Genomic DNA, 18,873 nt, shown 5'->3' on the forward strand with positions numbered 1-18,873 from the left:
GGCCAAGATAACTCCAGAGACCTGTGCCGGCCTGACCAGGTCTTATAAAAGACGATTATTAGCTGTAATTGCAAACAAGGGTTATTCCACAAAATATTAAACCTAGGGGTTAAATAATAATTGACCCACACTTTTATGTTGAAAATTTATTAAAATTTAACTGAGCAACATAACTTGTTGGTTTGTAAGATTTATGCATCTGTTAATAAATCCTGCTCTTGTTTGAAGTTTGCAGGCTCTAACTTATTTACATCTTATCAAACCTGCTAAATCTGCAGGGGGATGAAGACTACTTGTAGGCACTGTATATTCTGCAGGGGGTTGAAGACTACTTGTAGGCACTGTATATTCTGCAGGGGGTTGAAGACTACTTGTAGGCACTGTATATTCTGCAGGGGGTTGAAGACTACTTGTAGGCACTGTATATATCCTTCACCTCAGTATACAGCATGTTATATACATCATTCACCTCAGTATACAGCGCATTTATATACATTAGTCACCTCCGTATACAGCACATTACATATCATTTACCTTATTATACAGCACATTACATATATCTCATTCACCTCAGTATACAGCATATTATATATATATATATATTATTCACCTCAGTATACAGCACGTGTGTGTGTGTGTGTGTGTGTGTGTGTGTGTGTATATATATATATAATATAGCATGCACCTCAGTATACAGTACATTTTAGACATATATATATATATATATATATATATATATATATATATATATATATATATATATATATAATATATATCACGCACCTTATTATACAGCACATTACATATATCTCATCCACCTCAGTATACAGCATATTATAGATATATCATTCACCTCAGTATACAGCACATGTGTGTGTGTGTGTGTGTATATATATATAGAATATAGCATGCACCTCAGTATACAGTACATTTTATTTATATATATCACGCACCTTATTGTACAGCACATTACATATATCTCATCCACCTCAGTATACAGCATATTATATATATATACACCGGTCACCTCAGTATACAGCATATTATATATAAATCGGTCACCTCAGTATACAGCATAATATATATACATCGGTCACCTCAGTATACAGCACATTATATATACACCGGTCACCTCAGTATACAGCACATTATATATACATCGGTCACCTCAGTATACAGCACATTATATATATATTATTCACCTCAGTATACAGCATATTATATATATATATATCGGTCACCTCAGTATACAGCACATTATATATATATCGGTCACCTCAGTATACAGCATATTATATATACACCGGTCACCTCAGTATACAGCATATTATATATACACCGGTCACCTCAGTATACAGCATATTATATATACACCGGTCACCTCAGTATACAGCACATTATATATATATCGGTCACCTCAGTATACAGCATATTATATATACACCGGTCACCTCAGTATACAGCACATTATATATACATCGGTCACCTCAGTATACAGCATAATATATATACATCGGTCACCTCAGTATACAGCATCTATATATATAATTGCCTTATTCTGTCTGTCTGTCTATCTGTCTGTCTGTCATGCTCCGAAATTGTGTCCTTACGGTGACACAAAGCTGATTGGCCGCTGGGCTCGCCATGGCCCCGCCCCCCCCACGGATTGGCCTCTCGCCCCGGCTCTCTGCAGGCCCCGCCCCCCTCACGCAATCCACGCTCGCTCTGGCCCAACTGACACGGAGCCCCGATTCCCAGGTGAGTACACACACACATCAGATCACACTCACTCTCACACACACCTCACACATCACAACATGCTGGGATATCTCTTGCTTCTACACCGGCTCCGTCAGGATCCCAGCAGCGCCAGACATAACCTTGCGATGCTGGGATCTTCACGGAGGCCGTGAAAGCTGGTAACCATTATACACATCGGGTAACTAAGGTCCCTTAGTTACCCGATGTGTATCATAGTTACCAGTGTACACCGGCTCACACTCACTCTCACACACACCTCACACACACATCACATCGCATCCACACATCAAGGTCCTGCAGCTGCGGAAAATACAGACACATAACAGCACACACATAACAGCACACACATACACACACACAAATCAGATCACACTCACTCACACACACACATCACATCGCATCCACATACTCACAACATCCTGGGATATCGCTTGCTTCTCGGCCTCGATACTGTGCTGTTGTGATCTTCCAGGACCTGCCGGAGGATCACATGGCCAGAAGCATGTGATATCCCCGGATGTTGTGAGTATAAGCGCGTATGTGCGATATCGTCAGTGTCAGTGTCTGTGTGTGTGAGTGTATGCGATCGGGTGTGTGTGAGTGGATGCGATCGGGTGTGTGTGTGAGTGGATGCGATCGGGTGTGTGTGAGTGGATGCGATCGGGTGTGTGAGAGTGGATGCGATCGGGTGTGTGAGTGGATGCGATCGGGTGTGTGTGAGTGGATGCGATCGGGTGTGTGTGAGTGGATGCGATCGGGGTGTGTGAGTGTCGGCAGAGGAGCACGGCGTGCTGGAGGAGGCTGGGAGCAGAGAGGCTGATCATGGGGAAGGCTGGGAGGAGAGAGGCTGATGCTGGGGGAGGCTGGGAGGGGAGGCTGGGACGAGGGAGGCTGATGCTGGTGGAGGCTGATGCTTTGGGAGGCTGATGCTGGGGGAGGCTGGAAGGAGAGAGGCTAATGCTGGTGGAGGCTGATGCTGGGGGAGGCTGATGCTGGGGGAGACTGGGAGGGGAAGGCTGATGCTGAGGGAGGCTGGGAGGAAGGAGGCTGGGAGGAGAGAGGCTGATCCTGGGGAAGGCTGGGAACGGGAGGCTGATGCTGAGGGAGGCTGGAAGGAGAGAGGCTGATGCTGGGGGAGGCTGGAAGGAGAGAGGCTGATGCTGGTGGAGGCTGATGCTTGGGGAGGCTGATGCTGGGGGAGACTGGGAGCGGAAGGCTGATGCTGAGGGAGGCTGGGAGAGGGAGGCTGGGAGGAAGGAGGCTGGGAGGAGAGAGGCTGATCCTGGGGAAGGCTGGGAAGGGGAGGCTGATGCTGGGGGAGGCTGGAAGGAGAGAGGCTGGAAGGAGAGAGGCTGATGCTGGTGGAGGCTGATGCATGGGGAGGCTGATGCTGGGGGAGACTGGGAGCAGAAGGCTGATGCTGAGGGAGGCTGGGAGGAAGGAGGCTGGGAGGAAGGAGGCTGGGAGGAGAGAGGCTGATCCTGGGGAAGGCTGGGAAGGGGAGGCTGATGCTGAGGGAAGCTGGAAGGAGAGAGGCTGATGCTGGGGGAGGCTGGAAGGAGAGAGGCTGAGGCTGGGAGGAGAGAGGCTGATGCTGGGGAAGGCTGATGCTGAGGGAGGCTGGGAGGGGAAAGCTGATGCTGGGGAAGGCTGGGAGGACGGAGGCTGGGAGGAGAGAGGCTGATCCTGGGGAAGGCTGGGAGAGGGAGGCTGATGCTGGAGGAGGCTGGAAGGAGAGAGGCTGATGCTGGCGGAGGCTGATGCTGGGGAGGCTGGGAGAGGGAGGCTGATGCTGAGGGAGGCTGGGAGGAGGGAGGCTGGGAGAGGTAGGCTGAGAGAAGAGAGGCTGATGCACACACACACACACACACACACGCGCGCGCACTGCACAACACACCACACACACACACACTGGGAACCACAAACAACTGCCCTACACAGACACCCACACACACAGACAACGCTGCACACACACAACACCCAACACACAAACACCGCGGCACACACAAATATACGCACATACCGCACAACACACACATTGCACAAAACATACCTCCCCCCAAAACACACCACACACACACAAACCGCGCAACACACACACAACGCTACAGACACACAGCGCTCCACAAACAACGCAACACACATACAACACCGCTCTCACCCCCCGTCACACCCAGACAACACCCAGAACATGTACAGCGCCTACACAAACACTTGGTAACTACACACAACAACATCTCTCTATATATATATATATATATATATATATATATATATATATATATATATATATATATATATATATATATATATATATATATATAACAAAAATCATACATGAACTACACAATACGTAAATTCTAGAATACCCGATGCGTAGAATCGGGCCACCTTCTAGTATTATATATATATATTATTCACCTCAGTATACAGCATATTATATATATATATATATATATATATATATATATATATATATATATATATATATATATATATATATATATATATATATATATATATATATATATATATATATCGGTCACCTCAGTATACAGCACATTATATATATATCGGTCACCTCAGTATACAGCACATTATATATATATTATTCACCTCAGTATACAGCACATTATATATATATATATCGGTCACCTCAGTATACAGCACATTATATATATATATTATTCACCTCAGTATACAGCATATTATATATATATATATATCGGTCACCTCAGTATACAGCACATTATATATATATCGGTCACCTCAGTATACAGCATATTATATATACACCGGTCACCTCAGTATACAGCACATTATATATATATATATATATATATATATATATATATATATATATATCGGTCACCTCAGTATACAGCACATTATATATACATCGGTCACCTCAGTATACAGCACATTATATATATATTATTCACCTCAGTATACAGCATATTATATATATATATATATATATATATATATATATCGGTCACCTCAGTATACAGCACATTATATATATATTATTCACCTCAGTATACAGCACATTATATATATATTATTCACCTCAGTATACAGCATATTATATATATATATATATATATATATATATATATATATATATATATATATATATATACATCGGTCACCTCAGTATACAGCACATTATATATATATTATTCACCTCAGTATACAGCATATTATATATATATATATATATATATATATATATATATATATATATATATATATATATATATATATATATATATATATATATATATATATATATATATATCGGTCACCTCAGTATACAGCACATTATATATATATCGGTCACCTCAGTATACAGCACATTATATATATATCGGTCACCTCAGTATACAGCACATTATATATATATCGGTCACCTCAGTATACAGCATATTATATATACACCGGTCACCTCAGTATACAGCACATTATATATATATATATACATCGGTCACCTCAGTAAGACTGTTCTTGTTGCCTTGTAGCAGACTGCATCTTTCAGCCTTTGAGCTGCTGAGGTAAAGTGAAAGCTGAGCTGTGATTGGTTGCTATGGACACTGGAGCCTGACCAGTGTATACTGTATATTGCTGACCGCGTCCTCCTGTGTGAGGCTGTGATGGCCGCCGCGTGCACTTTTTAGTTGAATTCTACAGTAAAATGGCGCTGGAGTCAGAGCGTGCGTACACTGTCTGTGAATATAATCAGTCACTGTTTCTTTCAGATGATATTCGCAGACACTGTGTCTCCAATAAAATGGCGCTGGAGATCGCGGTACACGCACGCGCTGACGCCGGAGCCATTAAAGTATGATTTAACTACAACGTGAACATAGCATTGTGCATGCGCCGGCCATAAGGATGATGGCGGAGGCCCAGGCGCAAAATTTAAATGTACACTAGGAAAGCCGCCAGGGGATAAATAGGTAAAAAAGACCCCGACCCGCACAGTCCTTCCCCAACAGGGCGCGCACAGTCCTTCCCCAACAGGGTGCGCACAGTCCTTCCCCAACAGGGCGCGCACAGTCCTTCCCCAACAGGGCGCGCACAGTCCTTCCCCAACAGGGCGCGCACAGTCCGTCCCCAACAGGGCGCGCACAGTCCGTCCCCAACAGGGCGCGCACAGTCCGTCCCCAACAGGGCGCGCACAGTCCGTCCCCAACAGTTTTACCTCACAAGAAAAATCAGATACGATACCGTTCTGTCCTATTGGTATCCTGGGTCCCCCACAGCCGAGGACATGTAGTATGATCAGGCCATGTCCTGTATAGTAAGACACCCCCATTACACAGTACACAGTGGGGGGTGCAAATATAAGATTATCTCAGCACAGGAACATTTCATATAACGTTCAATTGTGGAAATTATTATTACTCCAAAATCTATTTGTGTCACCCAGGAAAGGGAGAACTCGGTCCCGGGCGTTTGCAAACAGGAATGTCACTTCAGGTGGCCGTTGGCCGGTCCCGTGCCCTGGAGACGCTTTAATAAAAGGGGAGTATTTACAGGGGATAATAGAGTTAATGTTCATGACACCACCTGCTGGTTGCGGTTGAGAATAGAGAACAGACATTGCTCAACGTGGGTACTCCCAGGGTTGGTGGTAGTAGCAGCTATGGTGGTAGGCCCTCCACAGGTAGGGCTGTGCCTGAGAGATGTATAGTGTATAATGATGGAGACCACAGCAGGTTAACTTTAACAGTCTCTACTCACATGGACCCTCGTCCTGCTGGTTCCGGTCCCAGGAGTATCAGTGCCAATGTAGTGACCCAGGTTGCTCTATCCCGGCACTCTCTGTATATTGAGTCCCTGTAGTGTGGAGCGTTTGGGAACGCCGACTATCCCTACGGCGGGCAGTGCGGACTCTGAGGGGAGGTAAGTGTCCGAACCCAGATCCAAGTTTACTGCTGATGCCCCCGGATTATTTGGTTAGATGAAGTCCATGAAGGTGTCCTCACTGGGCAGGAATTGGCCAAACCGTTAGAAACTTGACATTTGACCTAGGGCCCTGTGCCCCGTGCGCGCTCAGGTCCCAGCGGTATCTCAGTACCCGTCCTAGCGACCTCTCTCCTGTGCCCCCAGGGTCACCGTTACACGGACCCAGCTCCGGCACGTCCGCATACCTCTCCTGTGTGCTCCCCTCTTCTCGACTGATCTTTGACTCCCTGACCCCTCCCAGGCTGGCTATAGCCAGGGACTCGCCCCGATGGCGACCATCACCTTACATGGTTAACCCTTTATGCCCAGTGTGGAGAGGAGAACTAGGATTTTAGGTGTGTTGGTTGAATCTGCACTGCTACTCCAGGTCCCAGGGGGTAGGTCCTTGTAGTGCCCTGAGGTTCTCAGGTGCACTACATATTGATTAAAATCAACTTTAAAGTTAACGTTGTTCTTTGGAAAACCCCTTTTTAAAGAAAGCCCATTGATGTTACACCAAAAATGTGCCAATAACAATGGGGTCAAGAGCTGGCACTCTAACAAGCCGCCGGTGATGATTTCTCTTCTTGCAGCGGTGACAGCGGAGCCGGCAAAACCGAGAGCACAAAACTACTGCTGAGACACCTGGTGCGGCGGAGCCGGGGGAACAAGCAGCTAAGCCAGCAGATCCTGCAGGTGCGGAAAGGGCAGATACAAGGGACAACCAAGGGCAGATATAAGGGGCGGCCAAGGGCAGAGATAAGGGGAGGTTAAAAGGGGGACAGACGGCTGAGATTGGGGGCGGCCGAGGAGAGGACAGAGTTGAAATAAGGGGACGAGAGGGCTGATAAGGAGGGCAGGGAGGAGGGGATCAGAGGGCCGGGGGAAGAGGGGGCGGGGAGGGCGGGGAGGAGAGGTCGGGGGGCAGAGGAGTGGAGCAGAGGGTGGGGGGCAAGGGAGAGGAGGTGAGGGAGGAGGGGGGAGGAGGTGAGGGAGGAGGGGAGAGGAGGTGAGGGAGGAGGGGAGAGGAGGTGAGGGAGGAGGGGAGAGGAGGTGAGGGAGGAGGGGAGAGGAGGTGAGGGAGGAGGGGAGAAGAGGTGAGGGAGGAGAGGAGAGGAGGTGAGGGAGGAGGTGAGGGAGGGGAGGAGGTGAGGGAGGAGGGGAGAGGAGGTGAGGGAGGAGTGGAGGGTACGTGAGGGAGGAGGAGAGGGGACGTGAGGGCAGAGAGGTGGGGAGGTGAGAGGCAGAGAAACGCCTTGAAACCTCAAAGGATGACCCCGGGACACAGAGGTCACCTTTCCCATCCTATGCTTGATGATAGAGGGCGGGACTAATGTGTTTGTGGGTGGAGCAGAGATTCCTGTCCCCTGATTTTCAGCTGCTGCTCTATACTATACATAGAGCTGATACCAGAGTATGGACAGATCCGGTCCATGTGCCCCGAGTGACCCCTCAGTTATCTCCACAGGTGAATCCATTACTGGAGGCGTTCGGAAATGCCGAGACCGTGATGAACCAGAACAGCAGCCGGTTTGGGAAATACGTCCAACTGCGCTTCAGTGACGGAAGTGGTGAGTGTCAGTGAGGCGGAGACAAGTCACTATGTATATACATTACTTATCCTACATTATACTCCAGAGCTGTACTCACTATTCTGCTGGTGCAGTCACTATGTACATACGCTGCACTCACTATTCTGCTGGTGCAGTTACTATGTATATACATTACTTATCCTACATTATACTCCACAGCTGCACTCACTATTCTGCTGGTGCAGTCACTGTGTACATACATTACATTACTGCTCCTGAGTTAACTCCTGTATTATTCTCCAGAGCTGCACTCACTATTCTGCTGATACAGTCATTGTGACTTGCTGTAAATCTGCTTCTCATGTTCTTATAGTAAGGGGAGCAAAGATTAACGAGTATCTTCTGGAGAAGTCGCGGGTGTCTCACCAGGACCTGGGTGAGAGAAACTTCCACATCTTCTACTACATGCTATTTGGGTGTCCAGAGGAGGAAAAAGATGTGTACGGCCTCCTGCAGCCATCCATGTACAGGTATGTGCCACACATTATGTCTTATCCTCCAGTCACCTCCAGAGCTGCACTCCATATTCTGCTGTTACATCATCTTTTATCCTCCAGTCACCTCCAGAGCTGCAGTCACTATTCTGCTGTTACATTATGTCTTATCCTCCAGTCACCTCCAGAGCTGCAGTCACTATTCTGCTGTTGCATCATGTCTTATCCTCCAGTCACCTCCAGAGCTGCAGTCACTATTCTGCTGTTAGACTTCTCTTTCCTTTTTTTTGTTAATATCACTTTTGATGTTTGGGGGCGCCACTGATCTATTCTGGGTGCTGTAGGTACATTGGTCGAGGATGGGAGGATTCGGACACCAAAGTTTGGAGTGAAGGATACCGGACGCTGTGTAATGCTGTGCGGATGGTGGGATTCCAAAATCAGGTCAGTTCCTGCAGCTGCAGAATTCCAGGAGTCGTTCATAGACTCCCAACACTTGCTGTGGTGTGAGGTGACTCCCCCTCTGGCGGGCTGTGCTGTGGTGTGCAGAGTCGTCCTCGCCGGTGGGCTGTTGTGTAGGGAGTCTCCACCCGCCGGTGGGCTGTGCTGTGGGTGGGGGGAGTCTCCCCCGCCGGTGGGCTGTGCTGTGGTGTGGGGAGTTGCCCCTGCCAGTGTGCTGTACTGTGGTGTAGGGTGTCTCCCCCGCCAGTGTGCTGTGCTGTGGGGAGATGCCCCCGCTGGAGGGCTGTGGTGTGGGGAGACGCCCCCCGCTGGCGGGCTGTGCTGTTGTGTGCAGAGTCTCCCCCGCCGGTGTGCTGTGCTGTGGTGTGGGGAGACGCCCCCGCTGGAGGGCTGTGGTGTGGGGAGACGCCCCCCGCTGGCGGGCTGTGGTGTGGTGTGCAGAGTCTCCCCCCGCCAGGGGGCTATGTTGTGGGGAGACTCCCCCAGCTGTGGGGCTGTGCTGTGGGGAGACTCCCCCCGCCGGGGGCTGTGGTGTGGGGAAGCTCCCACACCGTTATGATCTAAAATCAGTAAGCTGCCAATTACAGGAAGTGTTGTCTTAGGGACACAGACATGGATTCTTTGCTCTGAAGAAGCTGTGAGCAGATAATTATGTGCCCGCCGTGATGTAACGTTCTGCTTCTCTGCAGGAGGAGCTGGATCTGAAGATCGTCCTCTCAGGGGTCCTGTCTCTGGGGAACATAGCCTTTTATCCAGAGGAGGCAGGAGGTGTGAGTGTGAATGGCGCCTCCTTGGGCTGGCTGAAGGCCGCTGCGGTGAGAACGGGGGCTGGGCATACGGTCACAAAACTCATGGGTGTAGCGGGGCCCTAACACATTGTACACAACCACAGGGACTTCCTGAGGCTTCACCATGGCCCCCTGCTCCTCTCCTACCCTGTGTGACTATTGAAAGGTCTGCGGCCTTGCCCCCTGTGCCCCGCCCTGCGGCCTTGCCCCCTGTGCCCCGCCCTGCGGCCTTGCCCCCTGTGCCCCGCCCTGCGGCCTCGTCCCCTGTGGCCTCGGCCCTTTGTGCCCCGCCCTGCTGAGGCCTCGGCCCCCTGCGGCCTCGTCCCGTGCGGCCACGTGCCCTGCGGCCTCGTCGCCTGCAACCACGTGCCCTGCGGCCTCACCCCCTGCGCCCCGCCCTATGGCGGCCTCGGCCCCCTGTGCCTCGCCCTACGGCGGCCTCGTTCCCCTCTGCATGGCCGTGCGTCCTTGCCCCCTGCAGCCTCGCACCCGACCCTGCGGCCTCACCCTCTGCACCCCGTCCTGCGGCCTCGCTCCTGTGTATGCTTTTTTTTTTTTTTTTCTGTGCCCTCGTTCTGCTCTGCAGCATCGCTTGGCTCCCCTCCACTTTTAGGATGTGAGTGACATACACTCCTTCTTTGCCTCTTGAACTGCAAATTAATAAGATTTGTTTTACAAGTGCTCGGGAAATGAATACAGCGCACACATAGTAGGTGTACTCAGAGAATTCTCCTTTATTAGTCATGTGACCAGTTTATATAGCTCAAACACATGACCCCTCTGAACTGTGCATCTATAAGATCCGCAGGGGCGTGAGCGGAAATGTGAGACTTCCCGCCCATCAGCGCTCGCGGAGCCCTATGACATCATTAGCTATAAGACGGTTTCATTAAGAGCAGAAGGGATTGTATTCTCACATATGCTGGCATGTGGGGTAATTTCCAGGGACAGTTCGGAGCGCAGCCTGAAGATCTGATGAGCTGTCTGATCTGTACCACGTCTCTGGCCCGCGGAGAAACCATCCGAAGACTGCACAGCAAGCAGCAGGCAGAAGGTGAGACGGCAGCTGATCTGCAGTCCCTGAGGTAATAAAGGGGGGGCCCAATGCAGTCAGAGCAGGGAGTAGCCAGTAAATAGTATAGTACATAACGTGTGTAGTGAGCCCCGCTCAGTCTCCCCTGTTCTCTGTATATAACGTGTGCTGTGTGCCCCGCTCAGTCTCCCCTGTTCTCTGTATATAACGTGTGCAGTGAGCCCCGCTCAGTCTCCCCTATTCTCTGTATATAACGTGTGTAGTGATCCCCGCTCAGTCTCCCCTATTCTCTGTATATAACGTGTGCTGTGTGCCCCGCTCAGTCTCCCCTGTTCTCAGTATATTACATGTATGTAGTGAGCCCCGCTCAGTCTCCCCTGTTCTCTGTATATAACGTGTGCTGTGTGCCCCGCTCAGTCTCCCCTGTTCTCAGTATATTACATGTATGTAGTGAGCCCCGCTCAGTCTCCCCTGTTCTCTGTATATAACGTGTGCTGTGTGCCCCGCTCAGTCTCCCCTGTTTTCAGTATATTACATGTATGTAGTGAGCCCCGCTCAGTCTCCCCTGTTCTCTGTATATAACGTGTGCTGTGTGCCCCGCTCAGTCTCCCCTGTTTTCAGTATATTACATGTATGTAGTGAGCCCCGCTCAGTCTCCCCTATTCTCTGTATATAACGTGTGTAGTGAGCCCCGCTCAGTCTCCCCTGTTTTCAGTATATTACATGTATGTAGTGAGCCCCGCTCAGTCTCCCCTGTTCTCTGTATATAACGTGTGCTGTGTGCCCCGCTCAGTCTCCCCTGTTCTCAGTATATTACATATACAGTGCGGACCAAAAGTTTTTTTACACGCCTTCTCATCTCTAGAACAACTGTTAAGGCTATGTGCCCACACTGCGGATTTACCGCGGATTTTGCCTCGGATTTACCGCGGATTTCCCGAAAATCTGCAGCAGCGGCACTTCCAAGCCATTTCAATGGCATTTTGGAAATGCTGTGTCCATGCTGCGAATTTTTCCGCTGCGGATTTGCCGCGGATTTTGATGCGGAAAAATCTGCAGCATGTCAATTGTTTGTTGCGGATTTTGGTGCGGAATTGGGTATAGAATGGGGAAAAAAAAAAAAATTCGCATCAAAATCCACGGTAAATCCGCGGGTGCGGATTTGCCGTGAAAGTCGCGGATTTTCAGGCAGAAAAATCCGCAGGTACATTCTACCGTGGACACATAGCCTTAGAGGAGACTTTGTGCAGCAGCCTTCATGGTAAAATAGCTGCTAGGAAACCACTGCTAAGGACAGGCAACACGCAGAAGAGAACACAAGGAATGGACATTAGACCAGTGGAAATCTGTGCTTGGGTCTGATGAGTCCAAATTTGAGATATTTGGATCCAATCACCGTGTCTTTGTAGAAGGTGAATGGATGGACTCTACATGCCTAGTTCCCACCATGAAGCATGGAGGAGGAGGTGTGATGGTGTGGGGGGGCTTTGCTGGTGACACTGTTGGGGATTTATTCAGAATTGAAGGCATACTGAACCAGCATGGCTACCACAGCATCTTGCAGCGGCATGCTATTCCATGCGGTTTGCGTTTAGTTGGACCATCCTTTCGTTTTCAACAGGACATTGACCCCAAACACACCTCCAGGCTGTGTAAGGGCTATTTGACTAAGAAAGAGAGTGATGGGGAGCTACGCCACATGACCTGGCCTCCACAGTCACCAGACCTGAACCCAATCGAGATGGTTTGGGGTGAGCTGGACCGCAGAGTGAATGCAAAAGGGCCAACAAGTGCTAAGCATCTCTGGGAACTCCTTCAAGACTGTTGGAAGACCATTTCCGGTGACTACCTCTTGAAGCTCATCAAGAGAATGCCAAGAGTGTGCAAAGCAGTAATCAAAGCAAAAGGTGGCTACTGTGAAGAACCTAGAATATAAGACATATTTTCAGTTGTTTCACACTAAGTATTTCATTCCACATGTGTTAATTCATAGTTTTGATGCCTTCAATGTGAATCTACAATTTTCAGAGTCATGGAAATAAAGAAAACTCTTTGAATGAGAAGGGTGTGTCCAAACTTTTGGTCTGTACTGTATGTAGTGTGCAATGCTCAGTCTCTCCTGTTCTCGGTATATTACATGTATGTAGTGTGCCCTGCTCAGTCTCCCCTGTTTTGTGTATATAATGTGTAGTGTGCCCCGCTCAATCTCCCCTGTTCTCTGTATATTACATGTATATAGCGTGCCCTGCTCCATCTCCCCTGTTCTCTGTATATTACATGTATGTAGTGTGCTCTGTTGTGAATACATTTTCCAGCTTGGGGCTCCCTCTTGTTGTCAGTGCTAGCGGTGCAGTTGACTTGTTGAATGGGAGCCAGACACCTGTGGAGGAGTGGCAATCAGGTCATTTAGATTGGGCCTATATAACTGAGTAGTTTTCTCCTGTTACTTGCCGGTGCTCAATGTATCTCCAGTGTGCTAAGGACATTCTGAAACCAGCCCTTCTCTCTACCAGAACTCTCAGATAAGTGGTCTTTGTGCCTCTGCTTATTGTTTCCACTTTCTTGTTTTTTTCTGTTTTGATAATACATGTGTGTCGTGAGCCCCGCTCAGTCTCCCCTGTTCTCTGTATATTACATGTATATAGCGTGCCCCGCTCAGTCTCCCCTGTTCTCTGTATATTACATGTGTGTTGTGAGCTCCGCTCAGTCTCCCCTGTTCTTGGTATATTACATGTATATAGTGAGCTCCGCTCTGTCTCCCCTGTTCTCTGTATATTACATGTATATAGTGAGCTCCGCTCAGTCTCCCCTGTTCTTTGTATATTACATGTATATAGCGTGCCCCGCTCAGTCTCCCCTGTTCTCTGTATATTACATGTGTGTTGTGAGCTCCGCTCAGTCTCCCCTGTTCTTGGTATATTACATGTATATAGTGAGCTCCGCTCGGTCTCCCCTGTTCTCTGTATATTACATGTATATAGTGAGCTCCGCTCAGTCTCCCCTGTTCTTGGTATATTACATGTATATAGTGAGCTCCGCTCAGTCTCCCCTGTTCTTGGTATATTATATATGTTGTGAGCTCCGCTCAGTCTCCCCTGTTTTCTGTATATAATATGTATAGTGTGCCCCGCTCAGTCTCCCCTGTTCTCTGTATATTACATGTATATAGTGAGCTCCGCTCAGTCTCCCCTGTTCTTGGTATATTACATGTATATAGTGAGCTCCGCTCAGTCTTCCCTGTTCTTGGTATATTACATGTGTTGTGAGCTTCGCTCAGTCTCCCCTGTTTTCTGTATATAATATGTATAGTGTGCCCCGCTCAGTCTCCCCTGTTCTCTGTATATTACATGTATATAGTGTGCCCCGCTCAGTCTCCCCTGTTCTTGGTATATTACATGTATATAGTGAGCTCCGCTCAGTCTTCCCTGTTCTTGGTATATTACATATGTTGTGAGCTCCGCTCAGTCTCCCCTGTTTTCTGTATATAATATGTGTAGTGTGCCCCGCTCAGTCTCCCCTGTTCTCTGTATATTACATGTATATAGTGTGCCCCGCTCAGTCTCCCCTGTTCTTGGTATATTACATGTATATAGTGAGCTCCGCTCAGTCTTCCCTGTTCTTGGTATATTACATATGTTGTGAGCTCCGCTCAGTCTCCCCTGTTTTCTGTATATAATATGTGTAGTGTGCCCCGCTCAGTCTCCCCTGTTCTCTGTATATTACATGTATATAGTGTGCCCCGCTCAGTCTCCCCTGTTCTTGGTATATTACATGTATATAGTGAGCTCCGCTCAGTCTCCCCTGTTCTTGGTATATTACATGTATATAGTGAGCTCCGCTCAGTCTTCCCTGTTCTTGGTATATTACATGTGTTGTGAGCTCCGCTCAGTCTCCCCTGTTCTTGGTATATTACATGTATATAGTGTGCCCCGCTCAGTCTCCCCTGTTCTTGGTATATTACATGTATATAGTGTGCCCCGCTCAGTCTCCCCTGTTCTTGGTATATTACATGTATATAGTGAGCTCCGCTCAGTCTTCCCTGTTCTTGGTATATTACATGTATATAGTGAGCTCCGCTCAGTCTCCCCTGTTCTTGGTATATTACATATGTTGTGAGCTCCGCTCAGTCTCCCCTGTTTTCTGTATATAATATGTATAGTGTGCCCCGCTCAGTCTCCCCTGTTCTCTGTATATTACATGTATATAGTGAGCTCCGCTCAGTCTCCCCTGTTCTTGGTATATTACATGTATATAGTGAGCTCCGCTCAGTCTTCCCTGTTCTTGGTATATTACATATGTTGTGAGCTCCGCTCAGTCTCCCCTGTTTTCTGTATATAATATGTATAGTGTGCCCCGCTCAGTCTCCCCTGTTCTCTGTATATTACATGTATATAGTGTGCCCCGCTCAGTCTCCCCTGTTCTTGGTATATTACATGTATATAGTGAGCTCCGCTCAGTCTTCCCTGTTCTTGGTATATTACATATGTTGTGAGCTCCGCTCAGTCTCCCCTGTTTTCTGTATATAATATGTGTAGTGTGCCCCGCTCAGTCTCCCCTGTTCTCTGTATATTACATGTATATAGTGTGCCCCGCTCAGTCTCCCCTGTTCTTGGTATATTACATGTATATAGTGAGCTCCGCTCAGTCTTCCCTGTTCTTGGTATATTACATATGTTGTGAGCTCCGCTCAGTCTCCCCTGTTTTCTGTATATAATATGTGTAGTGTGCCCCGCTCAGTCTCCCCTGTTCTCTGTATATTACATGTATATAGTGTGCCCCGCTCAGTCTCCCCTGTTCTTGGTATATTACATGTATATAGTGAGCTCCGCTCAGTCTTCCCTGTTCTTGGTATATTACATGTGTTGTGAGCTCCGCTCAGTCTCCCCTGTTCTTGGTATATTACATGTATATAGTGTGCCCCGCTCAGTCTCCCCTGTTCTTGGTATATTACATGTATATAGTGAGCTCCGCTCAGTCTTCCCTGTTCTTGGTATATTACATGTATATAGTGAGCTCCGCTCAGTCTTCCCTGTTCTTGGTATATTACATGTATATAGTGAGCTCCGCTCGGTCTCCCCTGTTTTCTGTATATTACATGTATATAGCGTGCTCCGCTTAGTCTCCCCTGTTTTCTGTATATTACATGTATATTGCGTGCTCCGCTCAGTCTCCCCTGTTCCCGGTGTGTAGATGCCAGGGACTCCATCGCTCGGGTGGTTTACTCTCGTCTCTTCGGTTGGATCGTGATGAAGGTGAATGAGCTCCTCTCCGGGGACGTGGTCGCGGGATCTCAGGTGCAGGAGATCGGTGAGGCTTTGTCCGCTGCTGCCGATGATAATGGTTTTGGGTTATTCTGATGATCGTCTTATTTTTTCAGGGATCCTCGATATCTTTGGGTTTGAAAACTTTGTTGTTAATCGCTTTGAGCAGCTTTGTATAAACCTGGCAAATGAGCAGCTGCAGAATTTCTTCAACCACGTACGTTGCAGTGTTGTATGTTCTGTACACGTGGTCTTGTGTTACGTTACGTGTCCCTTACGTCTGATCTGTCATCACTTGTATCTTCTTCATTAGCACATATTCCTGATGGAGCAGCAGCATTACCAGGAGGAAGGGATCATGCAGGACGCGGTGTCCTTCACAAATAACCAGCCCGTGTTGGTACGTGCCCTCCTGTGCTGATCTCGGGTTATGAGGGTGATGGAGTTGATGCTGCGTATATTGCGGTAACTGCTTTTAAGGGAGGAGTCTATGCTGTGACCAAGCTCCTCCCTTTTGGGTATTTTTTCGTGGCTTGGAGTGGGAGGGACTTGGGGGTCTGTTGTCTGGGACATGTCGGCGCCTCCACTTATAGCCTTATTTCTGTGAGCTTCACGCTGCTCCCCTCGTCCATCTCCAGGATCTGTTCCTGGCACGGCCCCTGGGTATCCTCTCCATACTGGACGAGCAGACGGCGTTTCCTCAGGTGAGTCATGGCTGCCAGCGCTCCGTCCTGTCCTCCTGTCATCTGGTGTGTCATCCTATGCTGATGCTTGTATGTATATGTATGTATGTGTGTTTGTGTGTGTGTGTGTGTGTGTGTGTGTATATATTATAATGTACGAGTGTACAGATATGTGTGTATGTTAATGTGTGTGTGTGTCTGTATGTATGTATGTGTGTATGTATGTATATATGTATATATAACACAAAGTGCAGATTATACATGAAGGTCCTTATTATTAAGGGAAAAAAACCAAACCTGCAGGGTCCTTTATTGCGACCACCCCCCTTTTTTTAAAAAAAAACAAACCTAAATTAACTGGGGTGTATCACATCACATCTTTGGGAAGCTGAGTTCCTTACCCTAGCTGAAACCCGGGTCTGATTACTGCCACACCTGTTCTTAATCTAGGAATCACTTAAATATGACCTGCCTGACAAAGTGAAATAGACCAAAAGATCCTCAAAAGCTAGAAATAATGCGGGGAGAGACGGCAGGCGGAAAGTGCCGGTGCGGGAGAGATGGCAGGTGGAAAGTGCCGGCGCGGGAGAGATGGCAGGCGGAATGCCCCGGCGTGGGATTTCCGGCTGCGCACTTGATGTCACAAGGACACCAGGGAATAGGCAGGGAGGAGGAATCCTGTACAGTGAAGACTAGAGGCCACTTCTCTACTGGGCAGCGCACCCCCACCATAGCCCGGAAGATGTAACAGAGGCATCCTCATCCAGGAGCCATACAGATATGGCTAATTTCACCTCTATAGCACCTGTATGCCCATATTAATAACTAAAAAAACACAAAAGAGGGACAAATCCCCTTAATAATAACGACCTTCCTTTATCATCTGCACTTTACTTGTGTTTTCTGTCTAATATTTACAATTTGGGGATCGGAGACATTTAAGTCTCAGAAACGTGGAAAAGAATAAGAAATCAGGAAGGGGCAAACACTATCACTGCACTGTATATGTATACATGTATGTGTAACGTTATATAACATATAGGAGTCTGCTGATCTCCCATCATGCATCACTTCAGCTGCAGGCTATCACTCCTTGTGTGGTTTAGTGGTCATGTGACTGTGATGTCACCTCCCGCTGATGATGTCATTGTGTGATGTGACTTGTTTATGTCATTTCCTTCTTCTCAGGCGTCTGATACGTCATTTGTGGAGAAGCTCAGCGTTGGGTGTCGGACAAATCCGCACTTTGAGCGAACACGAGGAAGAGATCCGGGGTTCAGAATCCATCACTATGCTGGGAAGGTGAGAACTGCTCCCCTGATCGTGGCTCCATATCACTAGCTGTATCAGAGTCTGTGCCTACAGTCCCTGCCCCTATCATGGTGCCCTGCCTCCAGACTCTGCCTCTTGAGAACTCTACCCTGGATCCACCCCTTTTTGGAGCCTCTGTCAGTCGTATTTCCTGATGTCCCTCTTCCTCAGGTCCAGTACACGGCTATCGGGTTCCTAGAGAAGAACAGAGACACTATTCCCATGAATATTCAGCACCTGTTCATAACCAGCGCCACCTCCCTGCTGAGCCTGCTCTTCTCAGGTGAGTAGTCACTGACCGCGAAGGGGGAAGTGTCCTCTATTAGCTCTATCCCCAGTCTAAAGAGAAAGCATAAGCTTTGTATTTGTGACTGTTTCCTCAGCCAGCATCTCCCGGACAGGCACTCTAATGCCCTCACATCGGGAGAAGGTAAGTGACCCCCGGCCCTGCGCGCTTCCCCCGGCCCTGCGCGCTTCCCCCGGCCCTGCGCGCTTCCCCCGACCCTGCGCGCTTCCCCCGGCCCTGCACGCTTTCCCCTACAGTTCACATTACTGGACTTCTTGCATCATCCAGCCCTTCTTCCAACATGGCCCCTCG

At 48.3% G+C, this 18,873-nt stretch overlaps 1 protein-coding gene across 1 annotated transcript in view; it reads left to right on the forward strand.

The window, feature by feature from the left end:
* The window catches only part of LOC142303032 (myosin-IIIb-like), a 73,345-nt gene that overhangs the window by 30,598 nt on the left and 23,874 nt on the right, over positions 1 to 18,873 (forward strand). Inside the window, exons 4-16 of the mRNA XM_075344135.1 lie at positions 7,305 to 7,407; positions 8,180 to 8,282; positions 8,617 to 8,773; positions 9,082 to 9,181; positions 9,889 to 10,014; positions 10,933 to 11,041; positions 16,211 to 16,327; positions 16,398 to 16,498; positions 16,595 to 16,681; positions 16,920 to 16,985; positions 18,153 to 18,266; positions 18,447 to 18,558; positions 18,659 to 18,705. Of these exons, the coding sequence (XP_075200250.1) occupies positions 7,305 to 7,407; positions 8,180 to 8,282; positions 8,617 to 8,773; positions 9,082 to 9,181; positions 9,889 to 10,014; positions 10,933 to 11,041; positions 16,211 to 16,327; positions 16,398 to 16,498; positions 16,595 to 16,681; positions 16,920 to 16,985; positions 18,153 to 18,266; positions 18,447 to 18,558; positions 18,659 to 18,705 (1,342 nt within the window). The remainder of the gene's footprint in view (positions 1 to 7,304; positions 7,408 to 8,179; positions 8,283 to 8,616; positions 8,774 to 9,081; positions 9,182 to 9,888; positions 10,015 to 10,932; positions 11,042 to 16,210; positions 16,328 to 16,397; positions 16,499 to 16,594; positions 16,682 to 16,919; positions 16,986 to 18,152; positions 18,267 to 18,446; positions 18,559 to 18,658; positions 18,706 to 18,873) is intronic.

This window comes from Anomaloglossus baeobatrachus, chromosome 1 (genome assembly GCF_048569485.1).
Source record: "Anomaloglossus baeobatrachus isolate aAnoBae1 chromosome 1, aAnoBae1.hap1, whole genome shotgun sequence".
Taxonomy (NCBI): domain Eukaryota; kingdom Metazoa; phylum Chordata; class Amphibia; order Anura; family Aromobatidae; genus Anomaloglossus; species Anomaloglossus baeobatrachus.